Source organism: Chenopodium quinoa, unplaced genomic scaffold (genome assembly GCF_001683475.1).
Source record: "Chenopodium quinoa cultivar QQ74 unplaced genomic scaffold, ASM168347v1, whole genome shotgun sequence".
NCBI classification, from domain to species: Eukaryota; Viridiplantae; Streptophyta; class Magnoliopsida; order Caryophyllales; family Amaranthaceae; genus Chenopodium; species Chenopodium quinoa.
The window spans coordinates 3,895,737-3,921,355 of NW_018745410.1; the positions used below are offsets into that span (position 1 = coordinate 3,895,737).

At 33.6% G+C, this 25,619-nt stretch overlaps 3 protein-coding genes across 3 annotated transcripts; all 3 read left to right on the forward strand.

The window, feature by feature from the left end:
* Positions 1 to 2,062: 2,062 nt before the first annotated feature.
* On the forward strand, positions 2,063 to 3,271 carry LOC110713267 (F-box protein CPR30-like). Its single transcript, XM_021891724.1, has one exon. It carries the CDS (start codon positions 2,063 to 2,065, stop codon positions 3,269 to 3,271), a length of 1,209 nt encoding a protein of 402 aa, XP_021747416.1.
* A 4,008-nt stretch (positions 3,272 to 7,279) lies between these two features.
* Positions 7,280 to 8,443, forward strand: LOC110713268 (putative F-box protein At5g52610). Its single transcript, XM_021891725.1, has one exon. The coding sequence runs from the start codon at positions 7,280 to 7,282 to the stop codon at positions 8,441 to 8,443; it is 1,164 nt and encodes a 387-aa protein (XP_021747417.1).
* Positions 8,444 to 22,380: 13,937 nt separating this feature from the next.
* Positions 22,381 to 23,547, forward strand: LOC110713269 (FBD-associated F-box protein At4g10400-like). Its single transcript, XM_021891726.1, has one exon. It carries the CDS (start codon positions 22,381 to 22,383, stop codon positions 23,545 to 23,547), a length of 1,167 nt encoding a protein of 388 aa, XP_021747418.1.
* The last annotated feature ends 2,072 nt before the right edge of the window (positions 23,548 to 25,619 follow it).

A 25,619-nucleotide genomic window follows, 5' to 3' on the forward strand; every position in this document is an offset into this window, starting at 1 on the left:
AAATTTGATTGAAAATAAAATTCTAAATTAACTTTTTTATCCTACAAATTAAATTCTATATAACTCTATCCCACGTGGCATGACACTTGGCAAAAAATTGGAACGCCAAGTGTCGATGTTTCGTCACCTGGCTAAAAGTTTAGCTTAATATATATGTTAATAGTTTTGTGCCCGTGCGATGTCCGGGTTGTTTATTAAATTTGAAGATATGTTTTAATCTATATGTCAAATTTTAAAACATATCATTGATACAAAATTAGTTAGGAATTGACGTGTTTTTGTGACGATTTAAACTTGTAGACATGTAATGACAAATAATAATCATATTGGTGAAATTTTTTTTTTAACCTTGTCTGAAATGACTCGTGACCCGACCTGATTGACAAGTCTACACACAGTAATAAAATTATATTAGATTAGGAAGTATATTATTTTAATTTATTAGAATATATTATAAACCATGGATGTGGTACATTTTGAACTAATTTCTTCGCTCCAAAAAAATATTATGATACAAAAAATAAATTTTATATGATAATTTATGAGAGTTATAATCTATTTTTTTTTTATAAAAAATTATAATTCAATTTTAACAATTTTATCCTAAAATTCTATCCAAATTTGATTGAAAATAAAATCCTAAACTACCTTTTTTTTATCCTACAAATTAAATTCTATATAACACTATCCTACGTGGCACGACACTTGGCGAGCCAAGTGTCGTTGTGTTGTCGCCTGGCTAAAAGTTTAGTTTTATATATTAGTTATATGATATGATGTTATATGACATGATTATTATATGATATGATATTATATTAATTGATATTGATGATTGCAGTTTATGATTAAAAATTAAAAAAAAAAGGAAAAAAAAAGAACATAAGTAGTAATAAAAATAAGGAAAATTTGCGAGGATGCTCCTTTTATGAGGTCGGCCTTGTGTGGAAGGTCCTTTTATGAAAAAAATGGCACGAAAGGTCCTTATATGAACATTGGGTTGCGAGGAGGGTCCTTTGACCGTTCTCCGGCGTTGACCACAATTTTCCGGCCATTTAAAATCAAGTGCAAATCACGTGACCCCTTAAGTTCCCTTTTTTACAAAATTTTTTTTCCTTTTTTCTCACGATGTTCCATCTATCCCCCCTTTCTCCCTTATGAAACCCTAATTTTAGAGCAAAATTAATCCCAAATCTTCAATTCTTATCCCTGAAATTACAATTGAAGGCCAATCAAAGACATTCAACCATAGCCGGTGCTGCGTGCTCTTCTTTCCTCCTCACCTTAGTGTTGTTGCTTGAACTTTTCCCCATCGTCTTCTTCGTTCTTTAATTTTCGCCGGTTATTGGTGGGTGGGTGTTCGTGGGGGTCGTGGGTTTGGGTTCTAGTGGGGTGGATGTTCGAGGTGTGGGTTTTAATGGGTGGTTTTCGTTGGTGGACGGTTCTCAGTGAGTATGGGTGGTTATGGGTAGATATAGGGTGGTTGGTTAGTCTGGATCGGTGGTTCTTTAATTAGATTGGTGGTTCTGGTGAAATTAATCACTATAACAACCATAATTCTAATTCTAATTGTTGTTTTCAAGCTTAATTTAAAGGGGGAAAGGGAAATTAAGGGAAAAGAGGAAAAAAAAAAGCTTAATTTTTGGCTGGAAAAAATTGGTCAACGTCGGAATTTGGTCAAAGGACCCTCCTCGCAACCCAATGTTCATATAAGGACCTTTCGTGCCACCTTTTTCATAAAAAGACCTTCCACACAAGGTCGACCTCATAAAAGGACCTTCCTCGCAAATTTTCCTAAAAATAAAGTTTGACTGATTAACAAAAAAAACTTAAAAAAAAAAAAAGTTAGCCAAAAAGGAATGTTGTTCTTAGGGGGTTCTGTTTCAGTTCGTTGATATTTGCGTACTTGGTAGTTAGTTTTCCCGCCTCTTCACATTTGGTACTTCTATAAAAAAAAAAACCCCCTCAAATCATCAAAACTCAAACAAAGAAATTGACTTAATTACACTGTCCAAACACTCCACTACTCAATCAATCCCTCATTTTTCTTACTCTTAACAACACCATGAGAGCTGCTTCAAACTCTCTGGTTATACTTCAAAGCGGGAACACCAAAACTCGACACCACGTCGCGTGGCCGGAAGACATGAAGTTAAATCCAGACTTATGGGCGGAGGTATTTCTGAAGCTTCCGGTGAAAACACTGGTACGAGTACGAGACGTCTGCAAATCTTGGCGTTCAATTATCGATTCCCCTGATTTCATTACAGAACACTGTGAACAGTTCAAGAAGAATTCTGACAAGAATCAGTTACTGTTAGTTGAAAGAACTGGACCTTTACGATTAAAATACTCAGGAAAAGTAATCAGAGTTGTTAATAAACTCACATTTGAGGAAATTCGTCAGATTACTAAAGTATCAGAAAAGTGCAAGATTTGGGATGTTTTTGATGGTTTGTTTTTGTACCAAGATTATGATGCTACAATTTATACGTCGTTGAAGATATGGAATCCCTCTGTTGGAAAATCTTGGAGACTTCCTGATCCTCCTAGGCCACTTCCTCGGCTGCTCGGCCAAGGCGACGACAAATTGGTTCTGGGGTTTGATCCTTCTAGTAAAGATTACAAGGTGATTGGATTTCGAAGAAATGATGGTGTTTCTGTTAAAAAGTTGTCGTCTGAGATCGCTGTTTATTCGGGTATTAATCGGCTTTGGAAGATCAAGACAGTTGAGGTAAATGAGCCATTTTCGTATTTTGCTGTACTACAGCATCAGCATCATTTCTGTCAAGGGGCTGCACATTGGATAGTGAGTGATGGGGCTCGAAATGATGGCGGATTTGAATACACCCATGTTCTGTCCTTTGATTTTGGGATTGAGGAATTTCGATGTGTTGAATTGCCTGGTATGGAGATGTTCAAGTGTCTGTTTGTTTTTGGGAAATCTTTAGCAGTTTTCGGTATTTCTGCTGAGAGTAGCAGGATATGGATTATGGGAGAGGATGTTGGAGAGGTTGTTGGCGAGAAACAATGGATCCTGTGCTTTGAAGGAGGTTCGAGTTTAGATGCATATAACTTCTTTAAAGAGTACAAGTTTGCAAGGATTACTTATGATGAGTACACTGGTGAATTTTTCGTGGTGGTTTCGACTAATTCTGAAACGAAACTGATGTCTTATAACATTACTAGCCAACGGATAATGGCTTTCGTAACTGTTGTTGGTAATCGAACATGTTGTGCAGATTCTTATGTTGAGAGCTTGGTGACTTTCTAAGGAATTCAATGGATGAATAGGCATTGAGTAGAGTTTACAGGTACTGAGGTACAGAAAGTTTGTCGATCTCTTATAATTTTCAGAGCAAATCAATTAGACAGCAAATTATGTCTTAGAACATTATCTCTTTTGTTGTGATATTAGGACAATTATTGTACTGCTTCCATTCATCAGAATGTGGCGTTAGGTGAATTAGTGGCTTGTGTAGAAAAATTTCATTGTGTTAGCTATTTTGATGTTTCGTTCTTTTTCTAGATTCATTGTGTAATAAAGTAGCTGGCAAAAACAATTTAGTTTAGCCTATTTTCTTAGCATGATAGCGGTTTTATTAAGGAACGACTAGCACTGCTATGTCTCGTGCTTTATTATAGATGTACTGTTGGTTTCTATTGCTATGACAGCGTCACAAAATGTTTTAGTTAAGCTAACTGGCATGAGATTCGTATTTGATTCCTGCATTATTTACGAAAATTTATGCAAATTTTCATACAGACTTTGAAAGTATTGAAACTTTTGAAAATGTGTAGTATTTGTATATAGAAGATCTTCTAGAATCTAAAATGTCTACCAAAACCTCTGTCTTTTGTCACTCTTACCCAAACTTCACAATTGATCTGCACACACAATTAAATCACTGTCCAAACTAAGAATTAGCAATTTAGCAGTATAGTAGGTTTCTTTTTGGTTAATTTCCTTCACCTAGTCATCATTTGATGATTGTGTATATTCCTCGTCTATTGCTGTTACAATGAATCTGATACCCCTTGTTGAATTCTGCAAATTCAGCAGAATTTCTTCAACTAACTCAGTTTTCTAACTGAATTCTAGAGAGAATTCAGAGAGATTTTAGAGAGAGAAGTTTGGGAAAGAATTTCTATTATTGAATGAATGAAGAAAATTACAGCTCTAGCCTCTAAGACAATTTATAGCTAAGTATACAAAATTATTACAGCAAATAATATTAGCTATAATACAACGGAATTCTGACCTGGCATTCTGTTGTAACAGAATGCTGAGCTGGACAATAGCTCGTAACAAACTAGAGAAGATTCTAGAACTATCTAGGTGATTCCGGAACACTTGATAAGAGCATTGTAGAAAGTTCCTTAGCCAGCTGTGACTTGAGCTGATGATTACTTGATGAGCTGAAAGCAGCAGCAGCAGTGTGAGCATGAGTATCACCAATAATGTTGCAAGATGATATACAGTATAAGAAACAAAGACCTTTTTTATTTTTATTTATTTTTTTATTTTTTTTCCCTGAATTTTGAATTATTCTTAAACTCAACGAACTGAATTTTGAATTACTCGTAACAGTATTATTAGAACAGGCTAGTGGGCAGTGGCTACATATCTTACTCACACGAAACTGCTACGACATCTATCAAATAAGTTATCTATTATGGTTAACACAGGAACATAATTTTTTAATTTATGACTAGATAAAAATGCACTAGTCAAAAAATATATTTTCCAACTTTTTTGAGTTTTCATGAAATCAGTGTTAAGAAACTAAAGGGAGAGATGAGAGATAAATATTTTATTAATTGCATTGATTTCTCTACTCTAATTAACGGTAATACAAGGCATTATGTATAGCCAATGAAAATAACAACCTATAGTTATATAAGGGGAGCATGATCACATGATTCACAAAATGCCTAACTATACTCCACTAACAGATACAACCCAACAATACTAATCATTAACTCCTAATTTCTAGCCACCTTTAAACCCACAACTGCAAACTATAACTAATTTATTTGACTAATTTGAAGCAATACACCAACACACCCCCTTGCTTCAAAGAGCATGCATCATGCATTGTACTACAACGTAAACTACTTCAATAATTGACTTTGTTACGGAACCACGACCACCAACACGCAATCACAACTTGAACACGACAATGAACTCACGACTTTAACTCGACACTTTAATCTCAATACGACCCGTAACCGCATACTTGACTCAACTTTAGAAGAGCTTGCAATCTTCCTCTTCAAATTTCATAACATCTTGCTAGACGTTTTAATATTTGTGATGCACATCTCATCACCTACACATAATTTGTTGATGCACATTATCACCAACACGATATTCTCGGAGCACTTCTCTCCGCACAACCAAAGCTCGACATTTTTTATTGATGCACTTCTCATCAATTTCTCGATCTTGTTGATGTACATTATCACCAACTTACATTCAACGGAGCACATCTCTCCATTAACTCTTTTGACATTATTCTCCAATTGACCATGTCACCTTGCATCATGCTAAAAATATTTGGTGTTATCTGCTTGGAAACCGTCTCTGCGTTGATTACGGCTTCCACACCCGTAAAGATAATGTGATCTTTACCTTAAACAATTTTTGCCCTCTTTTTCACAGGAAAAAATCCCTTTTCATGGGCTAAAAAGGAACCATCAACACACCACGCTAACCATTACTTCCATGGTTAAACACACAAAAAAAGATTCACAAAAAATATTTAACTCGGAAAAACAAAAATATTGCTCTCAAACAATGAGATCAAACTGCGTTAATTGACTCCTTACTCGATATTTTTTTTAATACTCTCTCTCTCTCTCTCTCTCTCTCTCTCTCTCTCTTTTTCATCACTTTCCCTTCCCTTTTCCCCAGATCTAACCTGAAGCTCTTGATACCATGTTGAAACTAAAGGGAGATATGAGAGATAAATATTTTATTAATTGCATTGATTTCTCTACTCTAATTAACGGTAATACAAGGCATTATGTATAGCCAATGAAAATAACAACCTAAAGCTATATAAGGGGAGCATGATCACATGATTCACAAAATGCCTAACTATACTCCACTAACGGATACAATCCAACAATACTAATCATTAACTCCTAATTTCTAGCCACGTTTAAACCCACAACTACAAACTATAACTAATTTATTTGACTAATTTGAAGCAATACACCAACAATCAGGTGGTACAGTATGCAGTTCTGAGTCTTTTGACTACATGATTTCAGTCACTAGTACTGTATTATTTATTTGACGAGGTATCTATTAAATTGTGATTTCTCAAAACAACTTGCCAATTTTTATTTTTATTTTTATTTTTTTAATTTTTTATTTATTTTTTATTTTTTTTTACTTTTTTTTTGCCAGTCATTTGTTTCTCTTGATGTAAAATGATTCATTAAAATGGTCTATCAGACATGGGGAACTAACAAGACCTATTATTTATATTAGGGCAGCTAACGCGCGCGATGCGCGCGTCATACCTAGCCATATTTTGAAGGTTTTTTTGGTTTGACTTTTAAATCGCAAAATTAGTTAAATTAACAATAAGAGAAATTTTTCCTAAAAAAACAATAAGAGAAAATATGCAATCAGCTATATTTAGGTGGTATAAATGTTCAAGACAACTAACATTTATGAAAGCATAAAAGTACATAAATATTTTAGAGGGTATAGTTGTCTAAACACTATTCCTTAAAATAGCATCTACATATTAATGAGGGTATGTATGTAATACACATTTTGAAGGGTATAATTGACATTACACTATTCATAAGAGTATGTTTCTACTTTTTATAAGGTAGGGATGTGTGGAACTTTGACTTGTTATACTCTTAACTGTCAATATTTTATAAAATCCTCATATGAGCCTTTTTTTTAACCTAAAAAACTCTTTTAATTAACTATGAAAGTCCCAAAATTACCTTTTTATTTTTTATTTATTTATTTGTTTATTTCCTTTTATTTTACCAATATAAAAAGTGTTATTGGAGTATGAGTAGTTAATTTCCATCAATTCTGTTTCAGTTAGTTGGTAGTTAATTCTCCCGTCCTTTTACATTTTGAGCTTCTCCTATAAAAACCCCACAAACACTTACTCATTTCCATTAACCCAAAACTGAAAACAAAGAAAATTATTCAATCATTTATTCTACAACTCAAGAAATCACTCATTTTCTCTGATCTTCCCAACAAACCTTTTCTTCCAAGTTCAAATTCTCTACTGAAATCATGCATTTATGTGAAGATTTATTGACAGAAATCTTTCTAAAGCTGCCGGTGTTAACCCTTCTTCGATTTCGCGCCGTCTGTAAATCTTGGTGTTCAATCATCGATTCCCCTGCTTTCACTTCACAACACTTTGAATTATTCAACAAGAATTCTACCAAGAATCAGTTACTGTTAATTCATGCAGTTACACAAGATGATGGAATGACTGAACTAGAATTCGAAGTCGTTAATCAATTTACATTCGATAGAGTTAAACTAATTGCCTTTTTAACAGAAAATTGCAAGATTCATGATATCTTTAATGGTTTGATTTTGTACCAACAAATACGTGATCCAAAAATTAAGAATACAATGTATCCAGTGTTGATGTTATTGAATCCCTCTGTTCGAAAAGTTCGGACGCTTTGTCCTTGTACACTTCCTGAGCAGCTCGGCCACGGTATCGACAACTTTGCTCTGGGGTTTGATTCTTCTAGTAATGATTACAAGGTGATTGCATTTGGAGGAAATGATAGAGTAAATGCTAACTTGTATAAAATCGCGGTTTATTCATTAAATGAAGATCGTTGGAAGATGAAGAATGTTCATGTTGTGGATAATCCTATTTCGCGATACACTGTGTTATTGCACCACCGTCATTTCTGTCAAGGGGGTGTACATTGGATAAGGGGAGGGCGAGATACAGTTTTGTATGAAGGCGGGCTCGAACACACACATTTTTCATCCTTTGATTTTGGTGTAGAGGAATTTAGATGTTTGCCATTGCCTGGGAGAAAGATGTTCAAGTGTATGTTTGATTTCGAAAAATCGTTGGCAGTATTCGGGATTTCTGCTGAGAGTAGCAATATGTGGATTATGAGGGAGGATGTTGGAGAGGTTGCGCCTGAGAGACCATGGGTTCGGTGCTTTAGAGGTGGTTCGAGTTTAGATGCATTCGAGTTCTTTAAAAGGAACAAGTATGCAAGGATTACTAATGATGAATATTCTGGTGTATTTTTTGTGCTGTCTTGGAAATATGGTCCAATGAGTCTGATGTCTTATGACATTATTAGCCGACAGATAAGGACTATAAGAAGAGTTTATGGTTATCGAGTTTGTTGTGCAGATGCTTATGTCGAGAGCTTTGAGACTTTGGAGAGGATCCAATTGCGATATGATGATTGAAAATCACAGGTATATAAGCATGACTTCTATCAACTTACAAGTTGCTTGTCACTTAAAAATTTTCAGTGTAAATCAATTAGAGATAGAAAGATATACAGACTGTTATTGTACATTTGTAGTGCTTCCATTCCTCGGAATATTGTGTTATGTGATCTTAGGACTTGTGTAAGAGTTTCATTATGTAAACACCGTGCAATAACAATTTAGCCTTATTCTTTGGTGTGATTTTATATTCTTTGAAGGAATGCCTAGCACTGCTATATTTGTTACTACCTCCGTTACATATTATGTGCAACGATTAGACATTTTTCCTCTCTACTTTATGTCAAATCGTTGCACATAACCTGTAACGGAGGTAGTACTTTTTTTGTATAGATGTACTGTTGGTTTCTTTTGCTATGATTTCATTTGGACACATTACAGATACCTGTAATCTTCATTTTCGTATTTAATCATTAATGCTTATTTGTAGTGGTTTAAGTTGGTAGTTGATGGAGGTGTTATAGCACCCTTTGTCTTGCCTACAACAGAATTTGCAATGTAACAGCGCCACAAAATGATTTTGTCAATCTGGTGGACATGAGATTACGAAAAGTTATGCAAACTGTTGCGAGAATTTGTTAGTATTTGCGTTTAATTCTGTAGAAGTTCTAGTAACATCTGATCCTTAGTGTCTGCCAACACCTCTCATTATACTCTATAAAATTGAAAAATTCAGAACAGCTAGCCATTGTTTTGTGATAGCTAAATGAAATGATTGAATGAACAAAAAGTAAAATGATTTAAATTTGGGGTTTTTACAAGACAAGCACTGTCTTATGGTCCTTTTAATGTCATTACTTTCAAAAAGCTTACCATATGAGGTTTATAAAAAAGTTTTTAAATCCCAAACAACTCCCAACCAATATACTTACGTAGTACTTTTTTAAATGATCTTCAAATGCCTCTAAGTTCTAACCAAACCCAAAATTTTAGGGATTTTGAGCATAAGGTATCTGGTTTTATATAAAGACTAGAATAGACCCGGTCTACAATAACTTATTGTAGACCCAACCTTCTAGTATACCATACGAATGTGATTATATCATACAAAATGTGATTATATTACTACAAAAGTGATTATATCATCCTGAAATTGTTATGTAAATGTATCACTCAAAAAGTGAATTTAACATTATAATAAGTATCAAATAGTAAGTTACATCATTAAAAAAAGATGATTTTTAAATTTTATCATCCTAAAGATAATTATATAATCTCATTAAATGGTTTAATACGACATTATATAATTCAAAATATGACTTACAAAAAGATAATTATATCATCTAAAAAAGTGATTATGTCATCCAAAATGTGATTATATTATTTGAAAGTGTTAAATTTTGGGTCTACAATAATTTATTGTAGACCGGGTCCATACAAGACCAATTGCTAATTTTATTGCTTCCTCCGTTTTTATTACTAATTGCACCATTTGGATTGGGTTATTTGGGTATAAAGATTAAGGAAGAAATTAAATCACAAAAATGGCCATATGACTACAAAATAAAAAAAAATGGAAAATTCTACTACGGTCCCCTTTATTTGGACCACCACTATACTTAATTATCATTGGCCGATTATTTATTTATTTTTTTACCTTGGTCAAACCTTAATTTTGATATTTTTCTTTTTTAATTCATTTTTTATTTTCCAAATTTTAATTACTGAATTTACAAAAATCATTTTAATTCATTTTCGAAATTTATTTATTAAAATCAGATTTTAATCAATGAAAAAAACAATTAAATCAAAAAACGATTAAATTAAAAAAATCAAAAAACGATTAAATTAAAAAAAACAATTAAATCAAAAAACAATTAAATTTATTATATGAGATTCGTCCAATATTAGGATATGACATTACTTATATATTTAGAATTGGTCTTAATCTCCTTAATTATTGTAAAATTATAATAATGATCAAAGATGGTTCATTGTTTTAATTAATAACAAACTAGTATCCAAGTAATTCAACCATTGGGTCACACGATAGATTAGAAGATAATCATCTAATTTGACAATTAGGTTGCCATTAGAATAACTCTAAAGGTGGTTTGATTCAGTGTTAATTTAATTTTGAGGAATATGTATACGGAAATCAAACCACAATAGCTGATATATAAGTGATCATTGATATCAAACTTGGTATATGTACATTGTGACTTGGCTAGTGAATGAGGATTGAAAACTATATCCAAAATAACGTATGATTTTGACCAAATAAACAATAATATTGCGTTTTATAGGCAATGTCCTATTAACATTTGGGTTAATGCCTTATATGCAAACAAAATTGAAAACTATATCTTTTTTTTTTTTTTCCGATCAAACAAATATTCCAAAACAAAAATAGTTGTCTTCTCCAATTTACTCACAAACCCAGTTTTCAAAAAATTGTTAATTTTTTTATTTTTTATTTTCGCATACATATAATGATCGATTTTACATCCCTTGTTTGCGATTATCCAATTAACATACTTTGTACATTGTTTTAGGATTAAAAACAATCCCAGATTCACACATGAATCCAAATTTCGAATGAACTTTTCACACATAATATGTAAATCGATGCATATTTTCAATTTTCATTGATGTGCGAGTGTATTTACGGGACAAAGATTACTATAATGGTAGTCTCATCCATGAATGAACAAACTTCTTGAAGAACAATGATGAATAATGATGAACATTCATGAACAATTTTTTGATTTTGAGTTTTAAAATTTAATGTTTTTTTTTATTTAATTTAAAACTAATTTTAACAAATAAATTTCAAAAATTATAAAATAATTTTCAGAAATTTAGTAATCATATATTGGAAAATAAAAAAGGAAAATAATAAAATTAAGGTTTGACCAAGCTTTAAAAAAAATAAAAAATCGACCAATGATAATTAAGTATAGTGGTAGTCCAAATAAAGTGGACCACAATAGAAACATCCAAAAAATAAAAAATGATAAGATCGAGATAGCAAAAGTTACGTAACAAGCTCTTTCACAAAACAAAAAAAAAATATTTACTCCCTCCGTCCCTAAATTACATTCCTCTTTCTAGCATTAATTCCTCACATAATTGAGAGAAAGAGGAATGTAATTTAGGGACGGAGAGAGTACATAATAAGGGTAAATACCACACCCATAACAAGATTGTCTTTATTTTGTTTGCTGATGAGTTGTTTTCTCAATGGTCAGATTCGTCCGATAAGGTTTTGGACTCATTTCACCCGGATTGTCATTGAGGAAATTTGAAAAAATTAATGAAATGATACAACTTATACAAGTATAGTTTAGCACTTTACCAATACATTAGTGTTGGCAGATAATTAAGAAACATAAAGAAAAAAAAAATAAATGGTTATTAAATAACCATGCATTACCATTGAAAATTAAAGGTGTTTCCAAATATAGGGAAAAATAACTAATGGTAATAAATATTGCAGGCTAAATTTTAAATGACTTAGGTTGTTTTAGGAAAACTATAAATTGATCATTTCCTTCATTTGTATGTAATAATTTTCAAGAGAAAATCTGAGAGAAGAAAAATAACTCAGAGAAAAGAGGGGTTGTGTTTTTTGCACTTTGGTATAAATAGACATTTTGTTTATGTAATTTATTTCTCCCTCAAATTTGATTAAATAGAAAATTTGCATTATTTTCTTAACAATTGGTATCAAGAGCTTGGTTGACAATTAGTTCACATTACGATAAAAATAAAAACGATCCTAAAAGAAAAAGTCAAATTTGAGTGGGAGAAATGGCTGCAGACAAAGGAGAAGTTAAACTTGAAAAATTCGATGGTAAAGATTTCGGATTTTGGAAAATGCAGATTGAAGATTATTTATACCAGAAAAAACTCTATCAACCTCTGGAAGAGAAAAAGCCAGATGGCATGCAAGAAGCAGAATGGAAGCTTTTAGATAGACAAGCACTCGGAGTTATTCGATTGACGTTATCACGCAATGTGGCGTTTAACATTGCAAAGGAAACCACAACGGCAGGTCTCATGAAAGCTCTCTCTAATATGTATGAGAAGCCATCAGCCTCCAATAAAGTTCATTTGATGAGGCGGTTGTTTAGTCTGAGGATGTCGGAAGGTGGATCGGTAGCTCAACACCTTAATGAACTCAATTTTGTCACAACCCAATTGAGTTCTGTTGAAATCAAATTTGATGATGAAGTATTAGCGTTAATACTTTTATCTTCCCTGCCAGATAGTTGGAATGCTACAGTCACAGCTGTGAGTAGCTCATCGGGAAATAACAAGTTGAAGTTTGATGACGTTCGTGATCTGGTTCTTAGTGAGGAGATTCGACGAAGAGAATCAGGTGAATCTTCATCCTCTTCAGTATTGCATACAGAGTCAAGAGGAAGAAATTTAATCAGAAGGAATGAACGCGGAAGATCAAACTATCGAGGACAATCCAGAGATAGGAGGTCAAAATCCAGGAATCCAAATAATTTCCAAAACTCAAAGACTGTGGAGTGTTGGAATTGTGGAAAAATTGGGCACTATAAAAATCAGTGCAAGGGAACACCAAAAGGCAAAGAAGTGAAGGCAGAGGCAAATGTCACTTCTACCAAAGAAGGTGATGATGCGTTGATATGCTCATTGGAGAGCAAAGAAGAGTCTTGGGTATTAGACTCTGGAGCATCGTTCCATGCTACTTCTAATAAAAACTTTTTTGAGAAGTATGTCCATAGAAACCTTTGACAGGTATACCTTGGTGATGACCAACCTTGTGATATTGTTGGTCAAGGTAATGTCAAAATTAAGTTAAATGGGTCAGCTTGGGAGCTGAAGGATGTCAAACATGTTCCCGACCTAAGAAAGAACTTGATCTCAGTTGGGCAGTTGGCTCGTGAAGGTTACACTATAATCTTTCAAGGTGATAATTGGAAGATTTCAAAGGGAGCAATGATAGTTGCTCATGGTAAAAAGAATGGTACTCACTATTTGACAGCTGGAGCGTGTTATTCGATTGCAGTTGCAACAGAGAATGAAAATTCCAAGTTATGGCACCAAAGACTTGGTCACATGAGTGAGAAAGGAATGAAGATCATGCATTCAATTGGAAAACTCCCTAGTCTAAAATCTTTGAATTTAGACATGTGTGAAGAATGCATACTTGGAAAGCAGAAGAGGGTAAGCTTTCAGACATATGGAAGAACTCCAATGAAAGAAAAATTGGAGCTTGTTCATTCTGATGTGTGGGGACCAACAACCACCCAGTCTATAGGTGGAAAACAGTACTTTGTGACTTTTATTGATGATCACTCTAGGAAAGTATGGGTTTACTTTCTAAAATACAAGTCCGAAGTGTTTGTAGTTTTCAGGATATGGAAAGCTAGGGTTGAAAATGAAACAGGTCTGAAGATCAAAAGATTCAGGTCCGACAATGGCGGAGAATATGAGGACACCAAATTCAAGAAGTTTTGCTACGAGCATGGTATTAAGATGGAAAGAACTGTGCCAGGTACGCCTCAGCATAATGGCATAGCTGAGCAGATGAACTGAACATTGACAGAAAGAGCCAGAAGCATTCGTATACATTCAGGTCTACCAAAACAATTCTGGGCAGAAGCAGTCAATACAGCAGCTTACTTGATCAATCGAGGACCATCAACCCCATTGGAGTACAAATTACCAGAGGAGGTATGGAGCGGCAAAGAGATCAAATTGTCGCACTTAAAGGTATTTGGTTGTGTAGCTTATGTGCACATTAGTGATCAAGGCAGAAATAAGCTTGATCCTAAATCAAAAGTTTGCACTTTTATCGGTTATGGCGAAGATGAGTTCGGATACCGCATTTGGGATGATGAAAGCAAAAAGATTATTTGTTCAAGAGATGTAATTTTCAATGAGAGAGTCATGTACAAAGATATGCATAAAATTGAGAGTTATGAAACAAATCAAAAAGAATCTACATTCATTGATGAAGATTATGTCCCAGACAGTACGATGCAAGAGTACACTATCATAAGTACTCCGCAACAAGAAGGAGTACTCGACCACATGTGCCTAATAGAAAATATATGAATTATTTGTTATTAACTAATGATGGGGAACCAGAAGATTATTATGAAGCATCCCAGACCAGAGATGCTAGCAAGTGGGGGCTTGCAATGAAAGATGAAATGCAATCCCTGATTTCAAACCAGACATGGGAACTAACTGAGTTACCCATAGGTAAGAAGACCCTTCATAACAAATGGTTATATCGAGCAAAAAAGGAGCACGATGATTCCAAGAGGAACTAGTTGTCAAAGGTTTTCAACAGAAAGAAGGAGTTGATTATAATGAGATATTCGCTCCTGTTGTGAAACTCAATAACATTAAAACAGTGTTGAGTATTGTTGAAATTGAAGATCTTTATCTCGAGAAGTTAGATGTGAAGACTGCATTTCTTCATGGAGATCTTGATGAAGAAATATACATGCACCAGCCAGAAGGTTTTATAAAAAGTGGGAAAGAGCAGATGGTATGCAAACTTAAGAAAAGTTTATACGGGCTAAAACAAGCCCCAAGACAATGGTACAAAAAGTTTGATAACTTCATGCACAAGGAAGATTTCCAGAAGTGCAACGCTGACCACTGTTGCTACTTCAAGAGATATCAATCCAGTTATATCATCCTATTACTTTATGTTGATGATATGTTAATAGCAGGTTCTGATATGAATGATATTATAAAGTTGAAGCATCAATTGTCAAAGGAATTTGACATGAAGGACTTGGGTCCACCAAAGAAGATTTTAGGAATGCAAATCACAAGAGATAAGCAGAGAGGCACTTTGCAGTTATCACAATCAGAGTACATCAAACGTGTTCTTCAGAGATTTAATATGGGTGATGCTAAGCCTGTTAGTACACCGTTGGCGAGTCATTTTCGTCTATCAAAGGATCAGTCCCCTCAGACAGATGAAGATAAAGAATATATGGCCAAGGTTCCTTATGCCTCGGCTATTGGAAGTTTAATGTATGCAATGGTTTGTACAAGACCAGATATTGGACATGCAGTGGGAGTTGTAAGCAGGTTTATGTCCAATCCAGGAAAAGTCCATTGGGAAGCTGTTAAATGGATTTTGAGGTATTTACGAGGTACAATTAATAAGTGTTTGTACTTTGGTAAAGGTGAATTGAAAATACAAGGTTACGTTGATGCAGACTTTGGCGGTGAAGTCGATAATAGAAAGAGCACAACGGGTTATGTATTTACAGTTGGAAATACAGCCGTAAGTTGGATGTCCCAACTACAAAAGATTGTTGCTTTATCCACTACAGAAGCTGAGTATGTGGCAGTGACCGAAGCTAGTAAAGAGATGATATGGCTTCAAGGTTTGTTAGATGAGCTGGGGTTCAAACAAGTGAATAATATTTTGTATAGCGATAGTCAGAGTGCTATACATTTAGCAAAGAATTCGGCGTTTCACTCAAGAACAAAGCACATCGGTATTCGTTATCACTTTATCAGGTCTTTTCTAGAAGATGAAGTGTTAACTCTTAAAAAGATTCTTGGCAGTAAGAATCCAGCAGACATGTTAACGAAAACAGTGACGATTGACAAGTTGAAATTGTGCTCAACATCAATTGGTCTTAAAATGACAGAAGACTAGTTGAGGTTCTACTCCTTGGTGTGAAGACAGATTGAAATCAGTCTTCAAGTGGGAGATTGTTGGCAGATAATTAAGAAACATAAAGAAAAAAAATAAATGGTTATTAAATAACCATGCATTACCATTGAAAATTAAAGGTGTTTCCAAATATAGGGAAAAATAACTAATGGTAATAAATATTGCAGGCTAAATTTTAAATGGCTTAGGTTGTTTTAGGAAAACTATAAATTGAGCATTTCCTTCATTTGTATGTAATAATTTTCAAGAGAAAATCTGAGAGAAGAAAAATAACTCAGAGAAAAGAGGGGTTGTGTTTTTTGCACTTTGATATAAATAGACATTTTGTTTATGTAATTTATTTCTCCCTCAAATTTGATTAAATAGAAAATTTGCATTAACAATTAGGCCTAGAAGAGTTTGGACCCACCCATTAACAGATAGTACACAAGCCCTAATATTTTAGTTCGTTGAATATTTTATAATAAAAAGTGATGACCAATTTTTTTTTATTGGCATAACTTCAATCAATTCTGATTCAGTTAGTTGGTAGTTAGTTTTCCCGCCTCTTTACATTTTGAGCTTCTCCTATAAAAACCCCTCAAATCATTCACTTATTACATCAACTCAAATCTAGAAACAATGAATATTACTTAAATCATTTACTTCACAACTCAAGCAATCACTCATTTTCTGAGATATTCAATAATTCAAAACAACCATTTTCTTCCAAATTCAAATTTTCGTAACAAAATTTTATGCTGAAATCATGCATTTATGTGAAAATTTATTGACAGAAATCTTTCTGAAGCTCCCGGTGTTAAACCTTCTTCGATTTCGCGCCGTCTGTAAATCTTGGCGTTCAATCATCGATTCCCCTTATTTCATTTCAAAACACTCTGAATTATTCAACAAGAATTCTACCAAGAATCAGTTGCTTTTAGTTCATAAAGTCAAATACAATAAATGGCGAGGACTAGAAATTGGAGTCGTTGATGAATTTACATTCAACAAATTAATATATGTGATTTTTTATCCAATTATTGCAAGATTCGTGATATCTTTAATGGTTTGATTTTGTTCCAAGAATTTCGTGCTCCATATTATGAGTTTACAAGGTTTCCAGTGTTGAAGTTATGGAATCCCTCTGCTCGAAAACATCAAATTCTTCGTCCTTGTCCACTCACACTGCCCGGCGATGGTGTCGACAACTTTGCTATCGGGTTCGATTCTTCTAGTAAAGATTACAAGGTGGTTGCATTTGGAGGATATGACAATGGAGTAGATAATGTTAAGATCGCGGTCTACTCATTTAATAATCGTCGTTGGAAGATTAAGGATGTTGGTGTGAATAATCTAGTTTCGAGTTTTAGTATTCGATTGCATCACCGTTATTTCTGTCAAGGAGCTGCACATTGGATAAATGGAGATATAGTAGTTGAGTATGATGGCAGTTTCGAACACACACATATGTCTTCCTTTGATTTTGGTGTAGAGGAGTTTCGACGAGTGCCATTGCCTGGGTGGAAGATGTTCAAGTGTCTGTTTGATTTCGGGAAATCGTTGGCAGTATTCGGTATTTCTGCTGAGAGTAGCAAAATCTGGATTATGAGAGAAGATGTTGGAGAGGTTGTGCCGGAAAAACCATGGGTTCGGTGCTTTAAAGGAGGTTCGAGTTTAGATGCACTTAAATTCTTCATAGGAAACAGGAATGCAAGGATTACTTATGATGAATACTCTGGTGTATATTTCTTGCTGTCTTGGAGAGATTCTCCGGTGAGACTTATGTCTTATGACGTTACTAGCCAAAAGATTGAGACTATTAGAAGAAATTATGGTTATCGAATTTGTTGTGCAGATGCTTATGTCGAGAGCTGGGTGACTTGTTCTGCTTCTATTCTTCAGAATGTTGATTGATGTGATCTTAGGACTTGTGTAAGAGTTTCATAATGTAAACAGCGTGCATAAACAATTTAGCCTTATTCTTTAGTGTGATTTTGTATTCTTTGAACGAACGCCTAGCATTGCTACGTTTGGTGCTTTATTATAAATTGATATACTGTTGGTTCTATTGCTATGATTTTATATGGATAGATTACAGATAACTATAATATTCATTTTTGCATTAATGCTTATTTGTAGCGGTTTAAGTTGTTAGTTGATTGAGGTGGTAAAGGCACCCTTTGCCTTGTCTACAATGGTATCTGCTACAACAGAAGTCACAAAATGATTTTGTCAATCTGTTAGACATGAGATTCATGAAAAGTTCTGCAAACTATTGCGAAAAATGTGTTAGTATCTGTGTTTAGTTCTGTAGAAGTTCTTCTAGGATCTGATTCTTAGTGTCTGCCAAAAGCTCTCGTTATACTCATAAATTACAGTTTACAATACCTGTGAATAAAAAAATTAATCCAAAGTAATGAGCTAGTAGTAGTGCTGTATTTGTTCGCTTCCTGCAAAATCAAACACTTTGTACTCCTTAATCATTACCTAAAGAGGTATTATCCAAATTTAATATATATACTAATTTAGTGTGCACTTGAACATTGAAGCAACCAGCAAGGGACTTGCAAACTGCAAGCTCTGTAAGTGATGCCCTTAAGAGAATAAGAGGCCATAAAAAAACATGTTATTAAGCAATATGCCATACTTTTTACTGGTTGCAGCATGATATTACTCAACAGTAGTTCACCTTTACTGCTCCTCCAGCATTGATCCTTTATTTGCTGCTGTTAGAATGTATCTGTACATAAGCAGGGGGTGGAAGGTTAAGTTAATACCGATACAATTATTCTACTCCATACAATCGTACTACTGTATCATTGATAGAAGATTGTTTTTAAAAGGTTAAGTTAATATATATATATATATATATATATATATATATATATATATATATAGAGTGTGGATCATATGAAAACAAATCTTAGTGTGAAAACTGAAAACGGATGATTAGGACCGTCAGATTTGTATCGGATGGATTAGATGAAACTCGCGTTATAAGCCGTCAGATTTATCTCTCCTCCTTCTCTCTCCTCTCTCCTAATTTCTCGACATTTTTTCCCCCAATTTCCTGAAGATCTTGAACTCTCCGAATCCAGAAATCTCCGATCTTCCGCTGGTTTGATATCATCTTCATCTTCATCTTCTTACTCTATTAATTTTAAAATCAAAATTCGCTGTTTCAATTCTATTCTTGACTAGAATATAAATTTTGTTCGATTTTGTTCGATTTTGCGATTTCCTGTTTGATTTTGTTCAATTTCTCAATCAACAATCTATTATGTGAGCTATGATGTTATTTCTAGGTTTTTAATTTATGTTTAATTTTGTGTTTTGTACTTTTCCTTCAGAAAATCAAAATGATTTTTCGATTTCAATTTTTTGACTTTCGATTTCAAATTTAGCTTCATAGGATTAGTTTTGAGCTGCATTTTGTGTAATTTTTTTTGATTTAGTAGATTAGGCTTTTATGTAATTACTCAACATCTCTCAAAATCTCAATTTTTCCCATCCGATTCTACAACTTTGAGCGTGTGAATTGATTTATTTTTTTTGTACTGATTTGATTTTGTGCTTGTATATTATAGGTTGCGAAAGATGTAAGAGTAGATGCATGTGATTGTAAAGGAAGAGATAGAGAAGAACGAAGAAAATGAGTGGTGGTAAGCTTATGATTGTTGATTAACCATACAAATTGTTTACTTTGTTGTTATGTTGTTATCTTTCTATAAGACTATGATGGTATGAAATCGATTTTGTACATTTTTTGGTTTGAGTTGTTATCTTGTTGCAGATTGAGCTTCAATGGAAGTTTAGTGTTCATGCATTATTTTTTTATAGTGTCCACAACCTGTTCGACGAAATGCCCAGTAGAAATATTTAATCTGTATTACTGTTTATTTCTTTAACTTGATTGTCCGATTTACGATGTGTTAATAATGTGTATTTGTGCATGCGACGACCTGAATATCTTAATCTGATCGAAATTGTTCCCTCTTCCTAAATTTATTGAGTTTGAAGATAGATTTGAGTTATTTTTCACATTTTTTTTTGGATATTTGAGTTTCAATGGAGGTTTTGTGCTCTGCTCATTCAAAATTTTGATAGTTCACACCACCTGTTGGATGAAATACCTAGTAGAAATTTTCAAGTTGTTGTCTTTTCCCACTCTTTGATTGGTTTTGTTTTTATTCATCATAGGCACTCGATTTTTTCGGCTTAGTTTATCACTTTGTGTTCGATTTTCAATTTCATCATCAAATTTTCTGAACTTTGTGTTTTATTTGATTATTTTGATGATATTTTTCTAATGTTGCTGCATTTTATTGATGTATTTAGTCTGATTGTCATAAATGTGATTTCCTTGCTTTTGTATTGCCGTAGAAATTGTTTATATATACAACCTATAATTGAACAGTAAGCTGCTCGTTTGTGAATGGACTGTAAGCTGCTCGTTTGTGTATAGGTGTGTGATTGGGTGAAAGTTCTGCTTGTGATTGTGAGCATGTTGATTTCACTCCTGTGTGCTGTGATGTGTAGATATGTGATTTTGCCTATTAATGGGTTGTTATATGTTTTGTATAAGAAAGAATGTGATTGGTTAAGTTCTGCTTGTGATTGTGATTGTGATTGTGATTGTGATTGTGATTGTGATTGTGATTGTGAACGATATTTTGTTTAATTCTGCAGTAGATTTGTACATTTTCATTTAAGATTTTATTATTCCACTCAAAGAGTCAGAGAGTTAAATGTTAGTACCAAGTGGTCAAATGTATTGTTATCCTACTATAGACTTTCTTTTGAGGTAATGGTACCAATCTAAGTGCACTCTGATACGGAGCTAGACATGTATTGTTTTGGGAATCATAGCCTCATAGGCTTATATCTGTTAAATGGTAGAAGCGTGTCTTTAGAAATTTATTTCTAGAATTCGAGTATGCTAGTTTGTGTTATTGCGAGCTCTATCATGCCTGATCTTACCTTGTCAGCTGGAGTTAGTGTAGTAACCTTCTTCAGCCTTTGTGAAGATTTATCTCTGATTGTATGATTTTTGGTGCCTGCCTGTTCAATATCATATACAGGTGGCTTGCTCGTATCATGATATCCTGGTATGCTTTTATTTGCCTCTACTTCTGTTCTTGAAACGTTGATCTTATCAAGCTTGTTTTGCTTCAGTCTGTATGATGTTGGTCTGTGATGTTGGTATGCTTTTATTGGCTGTTTTGGCATGTTGAAAACCTATTAGCTCAATTGGTCGAGCACCGTGTAATCACGGGATGTAGGTTCGAATCCTACATAGACTTTTTTAATACTTATTTTTATATTTATTGACCTCTGGGTAAATGGTGTCAAATTGATATAATTACCCGAAGTTAATATATAGTTACCTATTTTCGATATAATGACCTTAGAATTATGGAAATGTTGTAAATTTTGTTTCAGTCACCTTATTTTTATATATAGTGACCTTTATTTTTGTATATAGTGACCTTTATGTAAATGGTGTCAAAAACTCAGTCGATATAGTTACTTTATTTTTGTATATAGTGACCTTAATGTAAATGTTGTAAAAATTGTTATAGTTACCCTATTTTTGTATATAGTGACCTCTATGTAAATTTGGTCAAAATTGAAATAGTTACCCTATTTTTGTATATAGTGACCTTAATGTAAATATTGTAAAAATTGATATAGCTACCCTATTTTTGTATATAGTTACGTTATTTTTATATATAGTGACTCTATGTAAACATCGTCAATTTAGATAAAGTTACCTTATTTTAGCATGTAGTGACTTTTAAAATGTTGCCTTTGTAAAAAAATAAAAAAAAAAACCCTTTAAAACGGTTGAATTGATTATATGTAAGGTTGGAATGATCTTAGGACTTTAGAACCGTCTGATCTTTTGTGCTACTAATGAATGGCTAAGATTGCTTGTTTTTAGTTTTTACCATAAGCTCTGTTTTTAGCGGAACCTCCCCGTATATATATATATATATATATATATATAGAAAAGTAACCATAAACAAAAAATGTATCTATTATTTATATAGAAGATATATAAAAAAAGTAAAAAAAAAAAATAAAAAAAAATTAAAGATATATACAAATCGTTTTTCAAAAAAGAAGATATATACAAATCAAATCATTCATATATATCACATAAAATCATTTTACAAAAATACATTAAATATTATATGCAAATAAAATCGAAGACCCAATGTATATACGAACCTCTCTGTATAGTGTATACTACAGTTTGCGTGTTAAAACCCTAATGAATATGGCGCAACCAAAAATAATGAAGAATGATAGATTGAGTTTACTCCCAGACACAATCCTTATACACATCATCTCCTTCCTTCCAATCAAATCTGCCGTAATCACCTCTGTGTTGTCTCATCAATGGCGTTATCTCTGGACTCACATCACTAACGTCGTCTTCACCCCAACTTGTCTTCCTTCTCGTCGTTATAATTCTTCTGCACCTCTTATTTTTCCGAAGCTTCCCTTTCCGAAAGTAAACAGTTTTTATCTCTGTTTGTCGAGGGATTTTTATGATTTTTCCAATGCGGAATCTTGGATTCGGGATCTATGTACACGAAATCCAGAGCAAATTGTGGTTGAATCGAATCTACCTACTAATATATCTACGAGTACTTGTTTTTTTCAATGTCAATCTCTAGTTGTGCTTATGTTGACTAAAAATATTTTTATTCGTCCTCCTGCTGGTGGATTTGTTGTAAATCTTCCTAAATTAAAGAAACTACAATTATCTGGATATTGGGATGATGCGTTGGCTACAATTATTAGGGGTTGTCCACTATTGGAAGATTTAAATCTGGTGATCACGTCTCACGGTAATTGCTATATGTTTGTTCATTTGTTGGATTTATCGGCTCATTACATCAAGAAACTGGTTATTATTAGAGCGTATGACTATAACGTTATTCCAACCTACCAACTTGTAGTTAATCTGTCAAAGCTAGAAGAAATGACATTACATATTCCTTTTGGTTTAGCGAATATTCGTTTTGTTGGGTATTCTAGTGCATTAATAAGTGCAGAATTTAGATTTCCTAAGAAAATTAATTTTGGTAAGGAAATTAATTACCTGAGTCGTATAGCAGGACTTGCGCAGTTGATTTCTGAAGTAAGATCCCTTAAAATAGATAACTATGCTTTGGAGGCTGTTTGTAGTTTAGAAAATGAAGTTGTTCTTGGGATGTATTATGGTTATTGTGAGATACCTAGTTGTGGATGGAGTTGGAATGATGTGGTGCTTTTACTACAATGCTGTCCCTCTTTAGAGGTGCTCAAAGTAGAAATATCGAGATACTTAACAAAAAGGGATGCACTCGAGCATTGGCCTTCTTGTTGCAGCCCTTGCTGGAGTCGATTAAAGAGGATCAAGATAAGATATATTAGTGAGAGTGATGCTGATTTTTAGATGATAAAGTACATTTTGAATTGCGGAAAAGTGTTGGAATTGCTATCGGTTCATGTTTCTATACGAGGTAAAAAAGCAAAAGTCTCAAGGCAAGAAGATGTGTTGTGTGAAAAATTCTTTCGCCTTCATAATCCCTCAGGTTGTGAGATCAAATTCTGTGGTCAATATGTCTCCTCTTCAAGTAAGGACTTCATTCCTTGTCGTCGAAGTGTTCGCTTGCACCTTGGCTAAACACGAAGTAATTTATCAGAAATCTTTTGGTTCGGGATGCCAAGCTTTATTTTGGCTAGATTTATCATTTTCTCTTTACCTTATTATCTTGGTTTGGTAAAATAATTTTAGTCTCCTCTGTTTCCTATGAAGTGAGGGATCTCTTGGTTTCATTTCGGCTCCTTGTCAATTAATGTACCATTCTTGATGGTGCAGTATGATGCAACATATATCAATCTTTAGCAAATTCATGCAAATTCTGAACTGATAACTCTATTTTATAACAAATTTATAGTATTTAATGGTCTGATGCATTATCTTTTAATTCACACTATCCACATTGAAAGGATTTTGAAGTTCTCAGTGCCAAATTTGTACGTTTGGCTGTGCATGTTCTATTTGCTTTTTGCACCTCTGGTGAGTTGATTGCTACATCTCAATCTTTTTACATGTTCTCGAATAAAACCTGTTCCTTCTTTGATGTAAAAATATAGTCAAAAGGGTTGTGCTACTTTGTTGTGGTGTTGTGTAAAGGATTGTAATTGAAACAGCATGAGTTTTATGTCACCTATATTAGCCACATCAATCTTGTACTGCCCCGTATTATCAGCCTTATCATCTCTGCATCAATTTGGTTGATTAGACAACAGAAACTTAGTATCTGATACTGAAAATCATGTCTTTATTGTAATTTCGCACCAGAGGAGCATGGAAGTGTTTCAATAACTATTCATCCGCCTGTTCATTTAATTTTCACTTCATGCTCATTGGTATGAATAAAGTCGTTTGGTAGATACATCAATCATTCATGTGAAGTTAGCTTCTCTGGTGAGGTTTATGCTGCGCTAGCTTGGGTAGTGTGAAGTTTGAACTCCCTGCTATCTTTATTGTTCTTTCCAGATCTGATCAAATAAGATGTAATCAAGACGGTACTTTGTAAATACCCCGTACTTAATTATCTTGAATATATTAACCAATTCTTAAAATTTTGATCGCTTAGAAAGGGCAAAAGAAACTAATGTAGACTACTTTGGAATGGCCTATACGTCCCACATCCTGTATCAACTAAAGACTGAGTTTCCAGCAAGTCACTATTTTTTTGATCTTATAAAGGATGGCTAATCCAATTTGCAAATGGGAGAATTAGGAATTTTTTGTGGCTGATCAGAGCTTTTTCCTTGATGATAACCATTTACTATTTCTTGAAGCTCGATCTCTCCACCAGATGAACCATATAACCAAGAGAACCCAGCCATGAACCTGAATAGAAGAGCTAGCCCCACCATTGAGTTGTTTGAACTTGTTCATAATGTATTTGACTATGTATAAGTGCTGTAACCAGTATTGCATCTAAGATGTTTGAAGTAAATAAAAAAAATAAAAAAAACGAAAAGTTGGAATCATCAGTATGCCAATCTTCTTTCTATATACAGTTAAGGTAGAAAGTAGAAGGATTAATTAAAGCGTCGTATACTCCCTTTATATAAATTTGGTGCATTGTATGCCTTTTGAATTTACATAGTGATGATGATATTTTCTCTTTGATCCACTTCATTTTTTTTCCGATTATTGGTGCAGGTAGGAATTTGGTGCATTGTATGCCTTTTGAATTGGTGCATTGTATTTCTGCCTTGAATTCCTAATCATTTAGCTATTCTCCTTTAGCTTGTGCTCTTGTCGAGTTTAACTCCACAAGCTGATCTTTGCAACTGTTGTTATCAGCGCGTTAAAGCATTAAGCAGAGATTAAGGGTAAAGTCTATTGTTGAGAAGTTGAAGGCCTATATATAATTGTCACTTGGTTAAGCTGGTTTGCTGATTTGACTAATGTGCCAAATATTAATTACTCGTACTTAATTGAAG